Source organism: Sarcophilus harrisii, chromosome 3 (genome assembly GCF_902635505.1).
Source record: "Sarcophilus harrisii chromosome 3, mSarHar1.11, whole genome shotgun sequence".
NCBI classification, from domain to species: domain Eukaryota; kingdom Metazoa; phylum Chordata; class Mammalia; order Dasyuromorphia; family Dasyuridae; genus Sarcophilus; species Sarcophilus harrisii.
The window spans coordinates 83,082,558-83,100,940 of NC_045428.1; the positions used below are offsets into that span (position 1 = coordinate 83,082,558).

Sequence of the window (18,383 nt, forward strand, 5' to 3'; positions counted from 1 at the left end):
GACTCTGAAATTAAACTTCTGTTTGATTACAGACTCTTCTATCTCTAGCCTCCATAGGTTAGAGTCTGGTTCCAGTCTGATTGATATAAGCAAAATTAGAATATTGTACAATGAAGAGTTGTGAATTACTCGGCTATTCTCAGCAATACAGTAATTCCAGACAATGTCAAAGGACTCATGATTAAAAATGTAATTTCCATCCAGAGAAAACACTGATGTTGCCTGACTACTTATTAATCCATACTATTTTCTGTCCTTCCTTTCTTTTTTTATTTTTCTAGCTTTCTTCCTTCCTTTCTAAGTCTTCTTGCACAAAATGGATAATATGGAAATGTATTATGTGATTGCACATATATAACCTATTATCAGATTGCTTTCTATCTCAGATATGGGAGAAGAAGGAAGGTATTAGAACTCAAAACTTTACAAAATTTTAAAAATTATTTTTACATGTAATTGGGGGAAAATAAAATATTTCAAAAAAATTCCTTGAGAGAAGAGACTGCTTTATCTCATTTATTAATCAATGTATTCTTTTTTTTTTTTTAATAGCCTTTTATTTACAGGTTATATGTATGGGTAACTTTACAGCATTGACAGTTGTCAAACCTCTTGTTCCAATTTTTCCCCTCCTACCCCCGACCCTCTCCCCCAGACGGCAGGATGACCAGTAGATGTTAAATATATTAAAATATAAATTAGATACACAATAAGTATACATGACCAAACCATTATTTAATCAATGTATTCTTATTTAAAGCTTCTATGTACTTTGCCCGTGATTATGCCCTTAAAAAATGCTGATTGATTATTCTTGACACCTAGAGATTGAGCTCTCTGCCTAACCCTTACCTTTAAACCTGTCTAGTAAACTCCTGCCCTCTGCCCTCTGCCCTCTTTATGATTGAGGCAAAATTTTGCTGGAATTATTTGGGTTAACAAAGCAGCAGATTGTGAATAGACAAGCATCAGGGGAGAACAGTGGATTAAGAGCTGATCTTTTATGAGGATTTACCTCAGTCTGAGCTGAGATGCCTGTAGAACCAGACTTTCCTTAGCATCTCCCTTATCTGCCACAGTTCAGTCTTTTATTCACTCCTCCTAGGAGTGATGGTAATGCTAGGCTGGTTCCAACCTTTGGAATCTTTCCATTTGACTCCCAGCTATCTTTTTACAACTCCAAAGACTGATTCAATGGAAAAATGTTATTTCCTAGTTAGGCCGTTTTCTACCTGCAGTGATTATATAATTTCTGGCAAAGGAAATTTTAGAAAAACCAACTCTAGTTTAAGATTTCTAGTCAATTTATTATTTAAAATTTCCATTGCTCAATTCTAGATCAGTAACATGCATTTTTCAGTGCAAAACAGACTGCAGAAAATCAAAATGGGTCAGATACAAAGATCTCACTGGAGGTTGTAAACTAATTGGGAAAACTGGAAGGGATTTATCAATCTACTCCTTTCTTACTTTTACACCAGGATTGAGATCTCTGCAGAGATAGTTCAATCCTTTTGGAGCTCATCTAGAAAGGGAACTGAGTGTTTTGCCCTGCAGAGGGACACCTTAACATTTCTGTGAATCTTGGATTTTCCAACAGGTTCTTTCCTATATGGTGTCTTCCACAAAACTTTAAATCCAAAACTTGGACTCCTCCAAAAATTAAACATTTTGGTACTGTTAACCCATTCCTGGAAGGCTGCTTTTCAGCAAGCAAAACTATGCTATTTTTCAAACTAAAATTGATCTTGGAATGGGCTTTTGAAGCTTTCTAAAGAGTAAGAACTGGAGGGAGCTCTGTGTTAAAAGCTTAATATAAATTATTAACTATCTCAATTTCCTAGGTCTGAAGTCTCTTCACCAAAAGTCCATAAGATCATCACTTTTCCCCCTATAAATCACTTCCATTCTGAGCTTGTGATTAATCTTTTTACTTTCAGATTGTTTATCTTTCACTCTTCTTTATGTCTAAATCATGGATCCATTTACAACTTATCAATTTTTAACACAATACTTTACATTTTATCCAGTAGAGTAGATTTTGTCAAATAGCTAATTCTTATCCCAGTGATTAAAGTCTGCCATTGCACTGTTTGTTTCTGTAGGGTGTGTACCTGATCAACCTCTGTAATTTAGATGATGAACTTTAAAGTCTGGCTTTTGCACTGTTTGTTTCTGTAGGGTGTGTACCTGATCAACCTCTGTAATTTTGATGATGAACTGATTCATGGCTTAATTTTGAGGTCTCTGATCCTTCTCTAGGATGTGAGACAACTCCGTACAAGAAAAAAGGCAGCAGGCATCCAAGAAAGTTGTTTTCCTAATATTTTCTATTGTATGCTCAGTCTTGTCCAAAACTAGTCCACCCTCTAGTCTGTTCAAATGAGACCTGATGAAGACTTTAGCTTAAAAAGACAAAGGTTTTTCCATATGAACTTTGTTGTTATTTTTTCTAGGTCATTAAAATAGTTTTTTGGGAGTCTGATTGGTATAGCGCTAAATAAATAGATTAGTTTAGGTAATATTGTCATCTTTATTATATTTGCTCGCCCTATCCAAGAGCATTTAATATTTTTCCAATTGGTTAGATCAAGAATTTCAAGGGAATTAATGAAAAAAAAATCAAATGAAGGTGGCTTAGCTGTACCAGATCTAAAATTATATTATAGAGCAGCAGTTACCAAAACTATTTGGTATTGGCTAAGGAATAGATTAGTTGATCAGTGGAATAGATTAGGTTCAAGGGATAAAACAGTCAACAAATATAGCAACCTAGTCTTTGACAAACCCAAAGACCCCAGCTTTTGGGATAAGAACTTACTGTTTGATAAAAATTGCTGGGAAAATTGGAAACTAATATGGCAGAAACTAGGCATTGATCCATACTTAACGCCGTACACAAGATAAGGTCAAAATGGGTTCATGACCTAGGCATAAAGAATGAAATTATTAATAAATTAGAGGAACACAGGATAGTTTACCTCTCAGACCTGTGGAAGGGGAAGGACTTTATGACCAAAGCAGAACTAGATATCATTACTGATCACAAAATAGAAAATTTCGATTATACCAAACTGAAAAGTTTTTGTACAAACAAAACTAATGCAGACAAGATTAGAAGGGAAGCAATAAATTGGGAAAATATTTTTACAGTCAAAGGTTCTGATAAAGGCCTCATTTCCAAAATTATAATATAGAGAATTAACTCTAATTTATAAAAAATCAAGCCATTCTCCAATTGAAAAATGGTCAAAGGATATGAACAGACAATTCTCAGATGAAGAAATTGAAACTATTTCTAGTCATATGAAAAGATGCTCCAAGTCATTACTAATCAGAGAAATGCAAATTAAGACAACTCTAAGATACCACTACACACCTGTCAGATTGGCTAAGATGACAGGAAAAAATAATGATGATTGTTGGAGGGGATGTGGGAAAACTGGGACATTGATGCATTGTTGGTGGAGTTGTGAACGAATCCAACCATTTTGGAGAGTAGTTTGGAACTATGCTCAAAAAGTTATCAAACTGTGCATACCCTTTGATCCAGCAGTGTTACTACTGGGATTATATCCCAAAGAGATTATAAAGAAGGGAAAGGGACCTGTATGTGCATGAATGTTTGTGGCAGCCCTTTTTGTAGTGGCTAAAAACTGGAAACTGAATGGATGTCCATCAGTTGGAGAATGGCTGAATAAATTGTGGTATATGAATATTATGGAATATTACTGTTCTGTAAGAAATGACCAACAGGATGATTTCAGAAAGGCCTGGAGAGACTTACACGAACTGATGCTGAGTGAAATGAGCAGGACCAGGAGATCATTATATACTTCAACAACAATACTATATGATGACCAGTTCTGATGGACCAGGCCATCCTCAGCAACGAGATCAACCAAATCATTTCTAATGGAGCAGTAATGAACTGAACTAGCTATGCCCAGAAAAAGAACTCTGGGAGATGACTAAAAACCATTACATTGAATTCCCAATCCCTATATTTATGCCCACCTGCATTTTTGATTTCCTTCACAAGCTAATTGTACAATATTTCAGTCTGATTCTTTTTGTACAGCAAAATAACGTTTTGGTCATGTATACTTATTGTGTATCTAATTTATATTTTAATATATTTAACATCTACTGGTCATCCTGCCATCTAGGGGAGGGGGGGGGGGTAAGAGGTGAAAAATTGGAACAAGAGGTTTGGCAATTGTTAATGCTGTAAAGTTACCCATGTATATATCCTGTAAATAAAAGGCTATTAAATTAAAAAAAAAGACAAAGGTTTCCCATTTCATCCCAGGCCATCTCCAGATCTGTTATCTTGCCACTGGACCCAATGGCTCTGGAAGGGAAGATGAGGCAGGTGACCTTGCACAGCGTCCCTCATTGAAATCCAATTCGCTTGCATGTCACATCACTCTCTGAAGCTACGGTCCTCTTCTAGGGATACACAAAAACAACAAACCTTAGGCTAAATTCCAGATACCAGGCTAGTCTCTGATTACCATAAACAACGCCACAGGGAAAGCCACAGAAATCGACAAAAACAAACCCTTTGCGCACAAGCACAGAGTCAGCCTGCAAAGCCACAGAAACCGACAAAAACAAGATACCCTTTGCGCACAAGCGCAGAGTCAGCCTGCAAAGCCACAGGGAAAACCACAGAAATCAACAAAAACAAGACACCCTCTGCGCCAGCCCGCAGGCTCCGCCTACTCCCTGCGCTTAGTTAACACCCTTCACCCACGTCGCCACAGGGGCGGTGCCTCTAGACGCATCACCGCCCCGCCCTTGGGGTGGAGCCAATGCGCGTGCGTGCCTCTTGTTTTCGAGAACATTCCTGACGTCCGCACCAGTCCGCCTGTCGGAATCCGTCGCGAGCGGTTGCGGTTGACTGTTGCTCCTTCCGCTTGGGAGGTCAGTTTCGCCGTGTCAGAGCTCGTTTCTTTGGTCGAAACGGTAAGTTTAACCCTGGGGTATTATATTTTTTAAGGTCCTGATAATACCCCTTCCCCGTTCAGTCCTTTCGGGGACTCTGACTTTTCTCCGTAAGAGCGGCCTCCTCTCCTCTCTCAGCCCAACACCCTTGGGACCCCTACACTGGGGCTGTTGCCTTGGCGAGGCTCTAGCTGTCTCACTGTCACCGCCTTACAGGCGACGGATTTTGTAGTGGGGAAGAAAGGGCCCGACTCCGGTTTCCCAGAGTGGGTTCCCTTAGGATAGGATAAGGTAAAATTCGCCGCCGCCATATTGTCTTCTCTGGGGCTGGATCGGCGGCGGCGGCAAAATGGCGGCGTGGGGGAGGGGTACGGTGTTGACTGGGAGGACGGAGACACCCGGAGCTGCCCGCGCGTTGCGTGGGGGAGGGGAGGAGCTCGGACGGGACAATAAACCACCGCCCCCTGGGCTTTGCCGCTAGGAAACGGGTCCCGGGATTGTAAGGCTAGTGTCGCCGGAGTTGGAAAACGGAGAAAACAAAATGCGACACAGATTAGTTAGCCGAGGGGGGAAAAAGGCAGTGAGCCAATTCTGTATTAAAATCTATTACTTAAAAGCTGGCCCAGGAAACGCGGCGAAAATGCCGCCCATCGATCCTTTTTTTTTTTCTTCCTTGACGTCATCAGCGTTTGGCTACTTCGGGCTTGTTGAAAATTCTGTTAAAATCGTTGATGCTTTTTGAAAAGGGCGAGCAGAGGAGTCGATTTGGCCTTTCCTTCCAAATTCGGCCTCCGCGGTGCTCTTAGAAAATGCGTCTTTAAGATTTAAAAGACGCTCTAGTTAACTGAAAGGCTCTGTATTACGTAAGAAAAGTTTTCCGAAGGGAACGCGAGGCCTCTTGAAAAACACAGCAGCCCCTGGGGTAGTAGAGTACCCAGGGAAATGTATCTGAAAAGCGTGTCACAATGCTTTCTTCACTTTCATTTAGTATGGTGCCCAAAAGATCGTTTACATTTGGTTCCTAAACAATATCAAGCCTTTGTACTAAAAGAATTATGCAAGGCAACGAGGAAAAACGGGTTTTCACTTTGAGTTGTAGAATGGAAGTTCGAGGGGGTGAAAAGTTGTAATTGAAAAAAAGTTTACTAAAATTGAATTCAGAAAATTGAGAAATTCATTTGAACGCTGTAGTTTAAAGAAGGTCGATTTGTATGGCTATTTTCATAAACGGTATGGTTCTAAATGGGCAGTAATAAAAGCATTTACTTAGGCTTTGTTTCTCATTCTTCTTATCCTTTGGAATTCTATCTTTGGCCCTCTTTCTACTAATATACATTATACCCCAACTTCTTAAAACTAGTTCGAGACCCTAATTGAATGTGGGGGTCAGAAAATTAATGTTTTTTTATCAGTAAATGTTTGATTTGTATACCTAATTCTTATACCCACACACCCCACCCCCTACCTGGAGTCATGTAAAAATTTCTTGAGTGAAAAGGACCCTGCTTCTTAAAAATGTATAATCTCATCAGCTCCTGTAGGTTTAATGAACTCTATGCTGAGGATTCTCAAATTCACTAAACCGTCCTATTTCTGCTGACCTTAAATTCATTTTATGCAAATTACCTTTATCTTTTCCCCCTCTCAAACTAGAACTTTATGTAGGAAATGCCATCCTCCCAGTCATCCTGAATTACCTAGTGTGTCTGCCGTTCTCCCAGTATTCGATTATTTCCAAACCCTGTTTTCAGTTTTGTAACATCTCTTAAATAGGACCCCTTCTCTCCTCTGTCATTGCCACCATTTAGTGTAGCCCCTTAGCAGCCTCTCAGATCTGTACCGCTTCAGTAGCTTTCTGGTGAGTCTGCCTAGTTTCTCCTTACTCCAGTCCGGGCTCCATTCAACCACTAGTGATTTTCCTAAAGTCCTATAGATCCATCCATGACCTTCACCCACTTCCCTCAAACTTAAGTGGCTTCCTTTTGCCTCAGAGCAAATGCAGAATACTATGTTGGGAATCTTTAATATATCGCCACCTTATACATACTTCATTCCCCAGTATTTAATTTTAAAGCAGTGACGTTGGTCTGCTAGCTATTTACAAAACTCTGCTCTAGGTATTCCCTTTGACTGTCTTTAAAATTTCAACTAAAATCACACTTTGTACTCTCTTCCCCAACCCTTAATTCTACTACTTTTCCTCTGTTGATTATTACCTGTTTATCCTGTATGTAGCTTGCTTTGTATATAATTGTTTGCTTTTTGTCTCCTGTATTAGATTATGAGGGGTTGAGGGGGACAGAGATTGTCTTTGTCTTTTTGTATCCCTGGTACAGTCTCACACATAGGTGGCACTAAATAAATGATTCCAAGGGCATTTGGGTGATGATTGAAGAATGATAAAACCATATACCACCACCTTGATCAATTTCTAATCTAGAACTACTTCAAGAAGCAAATTAGCAAGTATTTTGATGTTTATTATGGCATGTTGCTAAGGCTTAGTAATATAAATAGTTGCTGACACTAAGCTTATAATCAAATGGGGAGAGGGGAAACCACATGGACATACCTACTTAAATTAGCTACATAATCTTTTTCAGACTCTTATCTCTAACAATACTTTATATGCCTCTGGTGTTGAAATTAAGTTTTTTTAACTGAAAGCGTTGTCCTAAATTAATAACGCTCATTGAAATTATAATAACTTGTATAAAAATTTCTAGCAACAAGGGGACTAGTCTTTACTAGAATTAAGAATAATTTTCAAGTTTTCTTAAATTTGTTGTGGAAATTTTGGTATCTATGGGTTTAAGACAATCTCAGTCTTGTTCCTATATGTACTTTGGAAATGGGGGAAATAAAAGTTTTTTATGTTGCATCCAGTTTAAAAAACTCATGTCTTAACTAAATTTTGTCTTATTTTCCCAATGCTTAGTATAGTCATTTATTTGCTCTGTCACCTAATTTAAATAAAGCCACATCTGCTTTTAAATTAAACTCAAAATGTTTCCTACTAATTTGTTGAAGTACTTGTAATTTTGAAAATAGCATTAGTATGTAATTGCTGTGGTTAATCTGACAGACTTCCAACTTGCTTGCATGGTCTTGAAACCTTTCCACTTGAGATAATACCTACCAGAGCTTATTCCAGACATTTGCCAATCTTGTCCAATTAATCTCCACAATGTCTCCTGTTTTTGCCCTTTGGTCACATCCATTACCTCAACTTAATGATTTTCTCATCTTCTTTCCTAGTCTCCCCTGCTCAGAAATCTGAAGCTATAACCTTATTACTGAATCCTCAGCGTGGTGTTTATCCTATTTACATTCTGGCATCTAAATACTTTTCTAATAACGGTGTTCATGTTAGCCTTAATTATTATTTACCTGGAATTCAAGTCTTTTAAAATAGCTTATCATGGTTTATGTAATTCATTCCCTCTTTACCTCCTAAGTAGAGATTCCTTAGTTTCTTCAAAAAACAACTTATATGCCATTGAGATAAGGCATTTCCAAATTCCTTTCCCCCTCAAATTATTTTGTATTTTAATATTTACCTATTTTTTCTTTAGTTGAATTAAACTCTTAGAGGGTAGAAAATATTCTTTTATATTTTCAGCACTTGGTGCAATTAATGCATTTTTCTGCTTAGTTTATATAATAGCCAGGAAATTTAATCAATGTCACTTTGTGCTTTATTGAAGTAGTACTTGAATAGAAGTGTATATAGTGTGAATAGTAGGGAAAAGGGAAAATGCTGATATATTACTATGAGAATCAAGATTCATTTTTCAAGTTTGGATTCTAATATGCACTTTTCTATTCCCAAATAAGATTTGTCTTTATGCCAATACTCAATTTGCTTGAGGCCTTCTTGTTTAGAAAGATTTTTTGTGAATCTATTGGGGAACTTTTACAAATCATTATCGTGAGGGTAGTTGGATTGAATATTTTTGTGGTTAGCATTGTTCTGATCATTTGGAATTTTTAAAGCAGCCATATCAACATTTTTTCACCAGTAATACAAATATAAATTATTCCTCTGGTTGAACAATTTTGTCATACAGACTTATGAGGAAGTTTTTTACTTTTTTGGATAGATGCGACATTCAAAGAGAACCGATTGCCCTGATTGGTTTGAAAAGGACAGTTGGGATCGCAGAAAATGGAGTAGCAGTATCAGTGGTCATAAGCGAAGGAAGAGATCTCATAGCAGTTCCCGGGAGAACAAGCGCTGCAAGCACAATCACTCAAAAATTTATGATCGGTAAAGAAGTAATGTTATACTGTTAAGACAAAAATTTTTGAAAAGTTTCAAAGTGATTCAAAAGTTGCTGAATGAATTCTCTGATTTCTTTCTAGCCATTATTTGGAAGCCAGATGTATAAATGAGAGAGATTATCGTAATCGACGCTACATTGATGAATATAGAAATGACTACTGTCAAGGATATGAAAGTGGATATCACCATAGAGAACAAGAAAGTGGTTATTACAATCACAGTAGCAAGTCCTCTGGTAGAAGTGGAAGAAGTCATTATAAAAGAAAACACAAGAGTCACCGCAGTACTCATCGCTCACATGTGGTATGAGCAATTTTTCGCTATTTTGGAAATTTAACTTCTCTTCTAAGCAGGAAAACTTGGATTCATATTTGACAATTTGGGACAGTTATATTATAGATGAAGCAGTATCAATTTTTAACCTGCTTAAATTTTTTTTTTTTTTAATGGCCTTGGATGGGAGATTCCTGAAAATGCATTTTGATAGTTTAGTTTTTGTAGTTGGCATTTGTTTAGCAGATTTCTTAACAGTAATTAGTGATTGTCCTTCAAATTAACATCAGACATAACAGGCAGCTCAGTTTAAGATAGTTTTATACAACTAATTTAAAGATATATATATATATATATATACTACAGGTAGTTTTATGACACTTGGAGGAAATTCATTTGTTCAAAGTTATGTAGTAATTTGACCATTTAATTGTAAATATAGATGAAAAATTTAAGTTTATGCATAGCTTTGTCTATATATGCAGATAGTTATCAGATCTAATAAACAAATGCTGACTGCAGTTAGAGCATCAGATAGAGATGCCTGTTGTGTATTTAGCAGGGCATGCTGTCTGATCTTTTCTTTCCTATATGAAGCTGTTTTAGTATTTTAACTTAGTGAACAGCTGACATGTTTAAATTAAGAATTACAAATTATAACAGCATATTTTATGCTTTTTTTTTTTTTTTTTAGCAATTCCTTCAGGAATTATTAATACATTTTATTAGTTTTAACTGTTAAACATTCTTTAAAATTAACTAGGAAAACGTTATCTTAGCCACATTGGCTACTTTTGTCAGACAAGCAAATCATTGTCCTGGAATTTTACAACATTAATTTAAGGACACTAGATACTTAAATTACATTTCAGTACATCAATTAATTTTTTTTTTTTAAAGGAAAAAAAGATTGTATTATGTTTTGTTGCCTTGCCACTTTTAAGTATCTTATCTGAAAATCTGTTCCTTGCCATGTTTTTCTCCTGTTAACATAAACTATGTGCCCTGTGAATTTCTGGGGACTGAATTTGAAATTGCTCCTGCCAACCGTTTGTGGCCTGGCGTGTATCTGAATGCCTGAATATCTCCCCGCTGAATGAATTTCGTATTCTGCCCTGAATTCACTCGGGTTTATTGATTGGCTGGACGATCTTGGTGCGGCCCACTTGACGTTTCCAGAAGAGTCACCGAAGGAAAAGATCCAGGAGTGTAGAGGATGATGAGGAGGGTCACCTGATCTGTCAGAGTGGAGACGTACTAAGTGCAAGATGTATAGAATATTTTTCAACACTTATTAACTTTTCAGATAGTATAATCTGTTTAGACTAAGATGTCAGGGATGTGAAAGTCTTTTCTTTCTCCTTTTTTTCCTTTTGTATTCTTTTGGTGGGGGGACTGTTTTTGCTTTCTTTAGAAAATTAAATGCTTGCTATTCAGCACTTCCAAGATAGTAATGTTAGTTAACTTCAGAATGCCAAAAGATAGTTAAAAACTAATTGTTTTGATGAGTTATCCAATAAAATGAATGTCTAGTGATAAGTAGTATCTAGGGCAATCTACATTAATAGCATTTATCACTCATATACAGTAAGTAAAATGCTACCATTTCTTGTATGAGTAAAATTTATTTCTCTTTTTTAGATGAAATTGTTGATACTTTAGGCGAAGGAGCTTTTGGAAAAGTTGTGGAATGCATCGATCATAAAGCGTAAGTATTTGGCTTATTTTTTTCCCCATTGTGCCTTAATTACATTTTTTTACATTCATTTATCCATATTGTGCTCTTAATAGAGAAGAAAAATAGAATATTTTCATGATACTTTGGAAGACAGTCAAACTAGCAGTTTTTATTAGACCAAAGCTTGGATTTGTGAAAATTTTTAAGTTTTTCCCACAAAGCAACCCTTTGTTAGTAGAAGGGTTGATAAAATACTACATATACACGTCTTTGAACATGAAAATAATGTTTTACCCATAGTCACATTGCTGCCAAAAATTAGAAGAATTTTAACTTGGTCTATTGACTCTTAAAAGTTGTTGGAAGACTTAGATTTTTGCTACTGGCAGTTTGTAGATCATTATCAATTATATTATTTTTAACCTAGACAATACCTTTCTTATTGATAGAATTAAAGTTTGAAATTACTGTCTTTACCCTTTTAATATATATGTATTATTTGTCTAACTCTTTCAAGGAGGAGAAAAAAATTGAAATTACTACAGCTTTAAATATAATACATATAATAATAAATATAAAGTAATAATATAAATATAAATATAAAGGAGATGAGATATGAGGTCCTATTTCAACAAAAATAAATGGTATTTATTCAAATACTATTCAAATAATATTTCAGCCAAGTCTGTGGAGCCATGTATCATGGTTTATTTATGCCAATTAAGAAAAATAACCAGTACCTCTCAGTGGTTCTACATACTGCAGGTATTTTAATTACAGGATCTGAGTTGGAAGAGATTTGAAAGCTTATTTAATCCAACCCTTATCTGAGCAAAAAGTCTAACACACTCCACAAGTAGTCTTAAAGACCTTTAGTGAGGAGAATCTACTATTAAGATACAGCACATATCACTTTTCACGGAGTGCTCATTACTAGAAATACTTGTTTACAAAGCTATAGCTTTTGCATTGCTGTTTTCTGAAGCCTTCTATTAATAAATTACTACAGAAACTTGTAAATGAACCTTCCATCTTTTTCTCATCCCCATTTAAACAGGATTTGAAACCAAAGCAATGAAGTAGGCAACCTAATCTTACAAGGACATAAAAACACATGGTTGTAATAGAATGGTGGCTATTGTTAAAATGTCACATAAGAATTTAACTCTGATATAGTGAGATTTCATTATAAAATAGCATATTTCAGTTCATGCTTTAATAAGTCTTCATAATATATACCAACACATTTGTTTAGAGTATAGCTGAAATCTTACATGAGTGTTGTAAGATTCCTTTTTTTTTTTTTTAAATCATTCTAAAATCATTGTCCCAAGTGTTGGCAATTTATTGGCTTTGAAGAAAGAAGCTCAGTGTTCTAAAATTTCCAAGTGGGGTATGTCTAGACTTAATCCTACTTTGCTTTTTCTTCATTTCTGTTATCACATTAACTGTCTTAGATGTAATAAGACAAATTGAGTTCTTTCATATCATGAAAAATGACTTGTATGAAGCCCAAGTATTTTTTCAAAGACAAATACATTTTTCTTTGTCCAGAAGGGAAATATAATTGACATTTTCATAAAACAGAAATTGTAATAGTACCTACCATTTTAGGACTTAGGGATTTAAAAAGAACAAAAACTGAGCTCCTTAATCACCATGTATTTCTTGATAAGTTGAGTAGTATAATGTTTCTGGTTGTGTTAGGATATGGATTCATGCTTTTTTCTTTGAAGAAACTTATTATCTTAATGAGCTGCTATCATACACAAAACAACTTAAGTGTTAAATTGTATGGTAAAGTCGCTAAGAGTTAAGGAGGGAATCAGGAAGCAGATGGGACAGCTAGCATTTGGGAAAGTAGACAAGAAAAGAGGTATTCTACATGAAGTAGGGGAGAAAGAAGGAGACAGCAAAGAAACTGGCTTGAATGGGAGAAAAAGGTACAAATTTGTTTGGGAAGTGTGGGACTAAGTAATAGAGAGAACTTCAAGAATTTGGTTAATGGGTGTAAGTGCTGCCAATATTTTCTTACTAAGGGAATATATATGAGGAAGGTGTTAAGAATATTTGTCTCGGGAAAGATAAAAAGAATTGACTAAAAATAAGGATTTTTAAAGCTTAAAATTATATATCCCAGAATTAAGAATTTGAGGCAGCAGTAGGAATTAGAAAGTTGTACCTTTCCAAGAAAACTTGACTATTAGAGGAGGATAGTAGGTTGCAGTGAAGTTATTATTGAAAGGGAATTCACAAAATTTATTATAAAACAAGGGAAAAGTGAGTTTATAGAATAATAGGGGTCAGCTATGTGAAATGGTTATATCAGTAGGCAAGTGAGAACAAATTATTGAGGAAAAATTAAGAATAACTGACCCATTGTGATGTGGGTAATAAGGGTAGATAGATGGCAGATTTGAAATAGGATTTGGTTTCTACCTGAATTTAGCTTGCAGTAGGTAAAATGATAATACAATAGCTAATATTTTATATAGCACTTAAAATATGATAGGAACTAACAACTGAGTAGTATTATTTAACAGATGAGAAAACTGAGGAATAGAGGCTAAATGACTTGTATAAGGTCACATGTCTAGTAAGTATCTGAGGACAGATTTAAACTTGGGTTTTCTAATTTCAGACCCAGTGTGCTACTAGCTGCCACAGTATATTGGGTTGAGCTGTACTTAACAATTTATATATATAACCTGATGGTTTGGCAAAGCAGAATATGATTATGATTAATAACTTGCACATGGTCATAGAGCTATTAGAGTGTCAGAAATGGGAGTTCTTTCCTGACTCTGTTTTAATACTTTATTCTATACTATGTTTTCTCTGAAAGTGGGCATTACTTAAAGTATATATAAGGATCAGAGGAAAGAAAGAAAAAGGATGGGGGTTTCCTGTTAGCTTTTACAAAGAGATAAGAGAAATAAATGTTTAAAGAATTAATGGATTGATGATCTATTCATACTAAGGAAGATAATTGAGGGAAAGGTCTGAAAGAATTAAGGGTGTTGGCTCTAGTGACAGTAATTGACTGTGGAATCAGAAAAGTGTGAATGGGAAGAGGGCTAATGGAGTAATAGGTAGAGTAGAACATCTTAAGTGGACAAACTCACTGAGCTGAGAGAATTTTTCTTGGATGTTATAGTATGTGCCTGATTGTGACTGTGAAATTATGGGGTTTTGCTTTGTATATAAGAGGTAAACAGCCTTGGATCAGTATGTCTACCAAAATTGGTGATTAATTTAAACTTGGGGAATGAAATGGGAAGATTTTAACATGGATATATGGTGGTAATATTGCTTCACATGAAGCTAGATATGAAAATTGTCTGAGAAATAGGCTTGAGAGATAATAGACAGCAATACTTTAAAGAATAATATAAATTGAGTTCAGTAAAGTAACTTAAAAAAAATTTTTTTTCCAGGGGGGGTAGACGTGTAGCAGTAAAAATAGTGAAAAATGTGGATAGATATTCTGAAGCAGCTCATTCAGAAATACAAGTTTTGGAACACATAAACTCAACAGATCCTAACAGTACATTGTAAGTATCCAGTTAAAAATTCGAGGTCATTTGTTTATTAAGCAATGAAAATTGGTTAATTACATTTTTGCAATATATCTTTTTTTTTTTTTTATCTTTTAATCTGTTTTAGTCGCTGTGTTCAGATGTTGGAATGGTTTGAGCATCTTGGTCATGTTTGCATTGTGTTTGAACTTCTGGGACTTAGCACTTATGACTTTATTAAAGAAAATAGCTTTTTGCCATTTCGAATGGATCACATCAGGAAAATGGCGTATCAAATATGCAAATCTGTTAACTGTAAGTAGTATGTTTTTGCTTGCTTTATTTGTTGAAACTTGTTAAAAAAAAAAAAAAGAACAGCTTTGCAGCAAATTTTCTTTTCTTCTTAGTTTTGCACAGCAATAAACTAACTCATACTGATCTGAAGCCTGAAAATATTTTGTTTGTGCAGTCAGACTACACAGAAGAGTATAATCCTAATATGGTAAGTTTCAATTTGTATGTGAATATTCTAAAATAAATCTTAATCTATTCTTCATGTGCATGCACACGCACATACTTAAAAAAACGGTGTGTTTTGGTTTTTTTTTAAATCCAGAGACGTGATGAACGTACAGTAAAAAATCCAGATATTAAGGTTGTTGACTTTGGAAGTGCAACATATGATGATGAACACCACAGTACCTTGGTTTCTACAAGACATTATAGAGCACCTGAAGTAATTTTAGGTTAGTTTTTACTTAATGTGTTCTGGGAAATTTTGATTGTTCATTTTTACATTTGGAGTAAAAGATAGTTTTTAAACATATTAAATGTTAATCTCATGGGTTGTCTTTTTTATGCATACCTGTGTAACATCTGCCACCTTAGTAATGGGTTCCTGAAACCTTTTATAAATCTCATTCTTTTTCACATTTGAATTTTGTTTTCTGATTGACCTTAAATTGCCTTGGTGATTCAAATAGCTTTGTTTTGCAGCTCTAGGATGGGCTCAGCCATGTGATGTTTGGAGTATAGGATGTATTCTCATCGAGTATTACTTGGGATTCACAATATTTCCTGTAAGTAAACTATGGGTGTGGTTTTTTTTTTATAAACCATTTAATCTTGGTGATATTGCACAATTTGCATATCTCTTTCTGTATTTTGAACCATTTGTACTAGTTCCTGACTCATTCTTTGTAAAGAACTAGTTTAAAATCTTCTGATAAGGAAATTAGGGTCATTTGTAAGTTTATAAGAGGTTAGGCTGAGAGCAACTGAAGTTTTTTATACATCTGAACATTTTCAGTATTTAAAGCCATTTGGGGGGGGGGCGGCACACTTTAGATATTGCATGTAATTGAGGTATTTTCAATATAAATAAAATAAGCAGATAAAATCAGACTAAAAACCTTTATTTTAACCAGCTTTTTAAAAAGGCCAAAACTGTAATAGTCAATTTTAAAATTAAAAGCCTGTGTAACTTACAAAACTTGAATGTGTGGATCTATTTCGGGGCTGCTGGTCAAAATTGTGAACCGCTTTTCCACAACTTAATAAGTAGGTGGGTCATTACTGAAATATCTTAGCTATTTAAAAACTGTTATGGATGAACAAATCAGAATGAATCCCTAAGCTAGAATGGGCATGAAATGTATATAACATGTCAAGGTGTAGTCTTTGATTATTTTCCAATTAGTTTAGTGACTTCTTCCATCTGCTTCATGGGATTTTCATATTAGTTCCACAAGATTTTATATATATATATAATATAAATAAAAGGTCATGCTTGACCTTGTCTGAATGTAGAGATTCATTTATTGTATATATAGTCACCCACCAAATGGTTCAAATTATGTTTTATTTTATGTTGCATCCTTGATGCTATAACTTAGCAATTTTCTTGTGGACCAGAATTCTGATGTGTGGGATATTAATGTACCTTGGAGTTAAATTTGATTTTAAATATTAATGTCACTTTGCAACTAAGTAAAATTGTTTGTTTGATTGTTTGATTCTGATTGACAATACATACTCTCTTTGGGATGATAGTTTATTTTATTTATTTATATATATATTTTTTTTTTGCTGAGGCAATGGGGATTAAGTGATTTGCCTAGGATCACACAACTAGGAAGTGTTATGTCTGAGACCAGATTTGAACTTGGGGCCTCCTGACTTAAGGGCTGGTGCTCTATCCACTGCACCATCTAGCTACCCCAGATAGTTTATATTCTTAACACATAATAATCATATGTATTTTACTCTTCATACAAGTCAATCAAATCAAATGTATTTGTTGTTATCATTTCAGACACATGACAGTAAGGAACATTTGGCAATGATGGAAAGGATTTTGGGACCTTTACCAAAACACATGATTCAGAAAACCAGGTATGTGTAAAAGGATTCACATCTTACATGATTAGACATTTTAAAGATGAGAAAATTGAGGTTAAGCCAGGTTTTCTGATTACCAATGAGACATTATGTTGTATTGCAAATAGACTATTCTAAAGACCTGAGTATATGAGAAAAATATTAAATGACTCAGCAAGGCAGTAGAGTAGATAGAATGGAGGTTTGGGATCCAGACATTTAAATGTGTCATTTGTCATGTAGTTTAACTTAGCAGGTAACTTAACCTGTGTTTCAGTTTCTTATCCATACTGGGATGCTATAAGAATTACATTAATAAAATTTATCACTCATCTGACAGACCTTAAAGCTATTATTAGGAATGATAAAACAGTACTAAGTTGATTTGACTTATTCAGAGAAGTTTGTAATTCAAAGTATATTGCTTTAGTGGATTATGGGTTACTACTTTTGAGATTTAACCAGATCATGAGAAATAATCAGTTTGGTTCCATTCTGATACCTTTCTAATTTCTCCCCATCCCGATAGTTTTTTGTGGCTTGTTACATCTTTTGAAAGATTATTATTATTATTATGTTGTGTGTGCTTCATTAACAGTTTTATGATAAAGTTTTAAGTTCCACAATGGTGGTGTGATTTGTCAAAGATGAACTCAATGAAATTTTACTTTATTTAGGATACAAAAATATTTCCGTCATTACCAATTAGATTGGGACGAGCACAGTTCTGCTGGTAGATATGTTCAACGGCGTTGTAAACCATTAAAGGTAAGAGGTTGTTTGCGAAAGGAGGCAAATAAAGTAAACTAAAAATTAATTTGAAAAGGTTTTGGAAAAAAAGAGCTGTATTAATTTCTTTTCATCTGGTTTCAGGAATTTATGCATTCTCAAGATGCTGACCATGAGCTTCTCTTTGACCTCATCCAGAAAATGTTAGAGTATGATCCAACTAAAAGAATTACTCTTAAAGAAGCCTTGAAGCATCCTTTCTTTTTTTCACTGAAGAAAGAAAATATGTGATCTGTGTTGAATCTTAATGTTTGTACAGCTCTCCAAAGGAGATTATATAGACTGTGTCAGTCAAATAATTTTTAAGTATTAAATTATTTTGTACAGTTAGCTTTGTAAAATTCTGAATTTTTGTATCACTGCCATGTTTATTTTGTTTGAACAGTTTGGTTTATTGTTGAGTATCTAAATAAATTTTATTAAAACCTTTTTAAATGCTTGCCAATGTTTTCACTAAGCAGTAATTTTAAGGGTGTTGACATATTAACAAGTACTGTACAATTTCAAATTG

General features: G+C 34.8%; 1 protein-coding gene across 2 annotated transcripts; it reads left to right on the top strand.

Annotated features, from left to right (window-relative positions):
- Positions 1-4,822: 4,822 nt before the first annotated feature.
- On the top strand, positions 4,823-18,307 carry CLK1 (CDC like kinase 1). Of its 2 annotated transcripts, XM_003765874.3 has the most exons (13): positions 4,836-4,971; positions 9,054-9,220; positions 9,316-9,538; positions 10,688-10,778; positions 11,150-11,216; positions 14,624-14,740; positions 14,853-15,019; positions 15,112-15,206; positions 15,321-15,450; positions 15,701-15,783; positions 17,019-17,098; positions 17,761-17,851; positions 17,957-18,307. In XM_003765874.3, the coding sequence occupies exons 2-13, from the start codon at positions 9,054-9,056 to the stop codon at positions 18,101-18,103; spliced, it is 1,458 nt and encodes a 485-aa protein (XP_003765922.1). In that variant the 5' UTR covers positions 4,836-4,971; the 3' UTR covers positions 18,104-18,307. The 2 variants fall into 2 exon arrangements, with proteins under 2 accessions (XP_012401773.1, XP_003765922.1); XM_012546319.3 differs by lacking the exon at positions 10,688-10,778 and having other exon boundaries at positions 4,823-4,971.
- Positions 18,308-18,383: the final 76 nt, after the last annotated feature.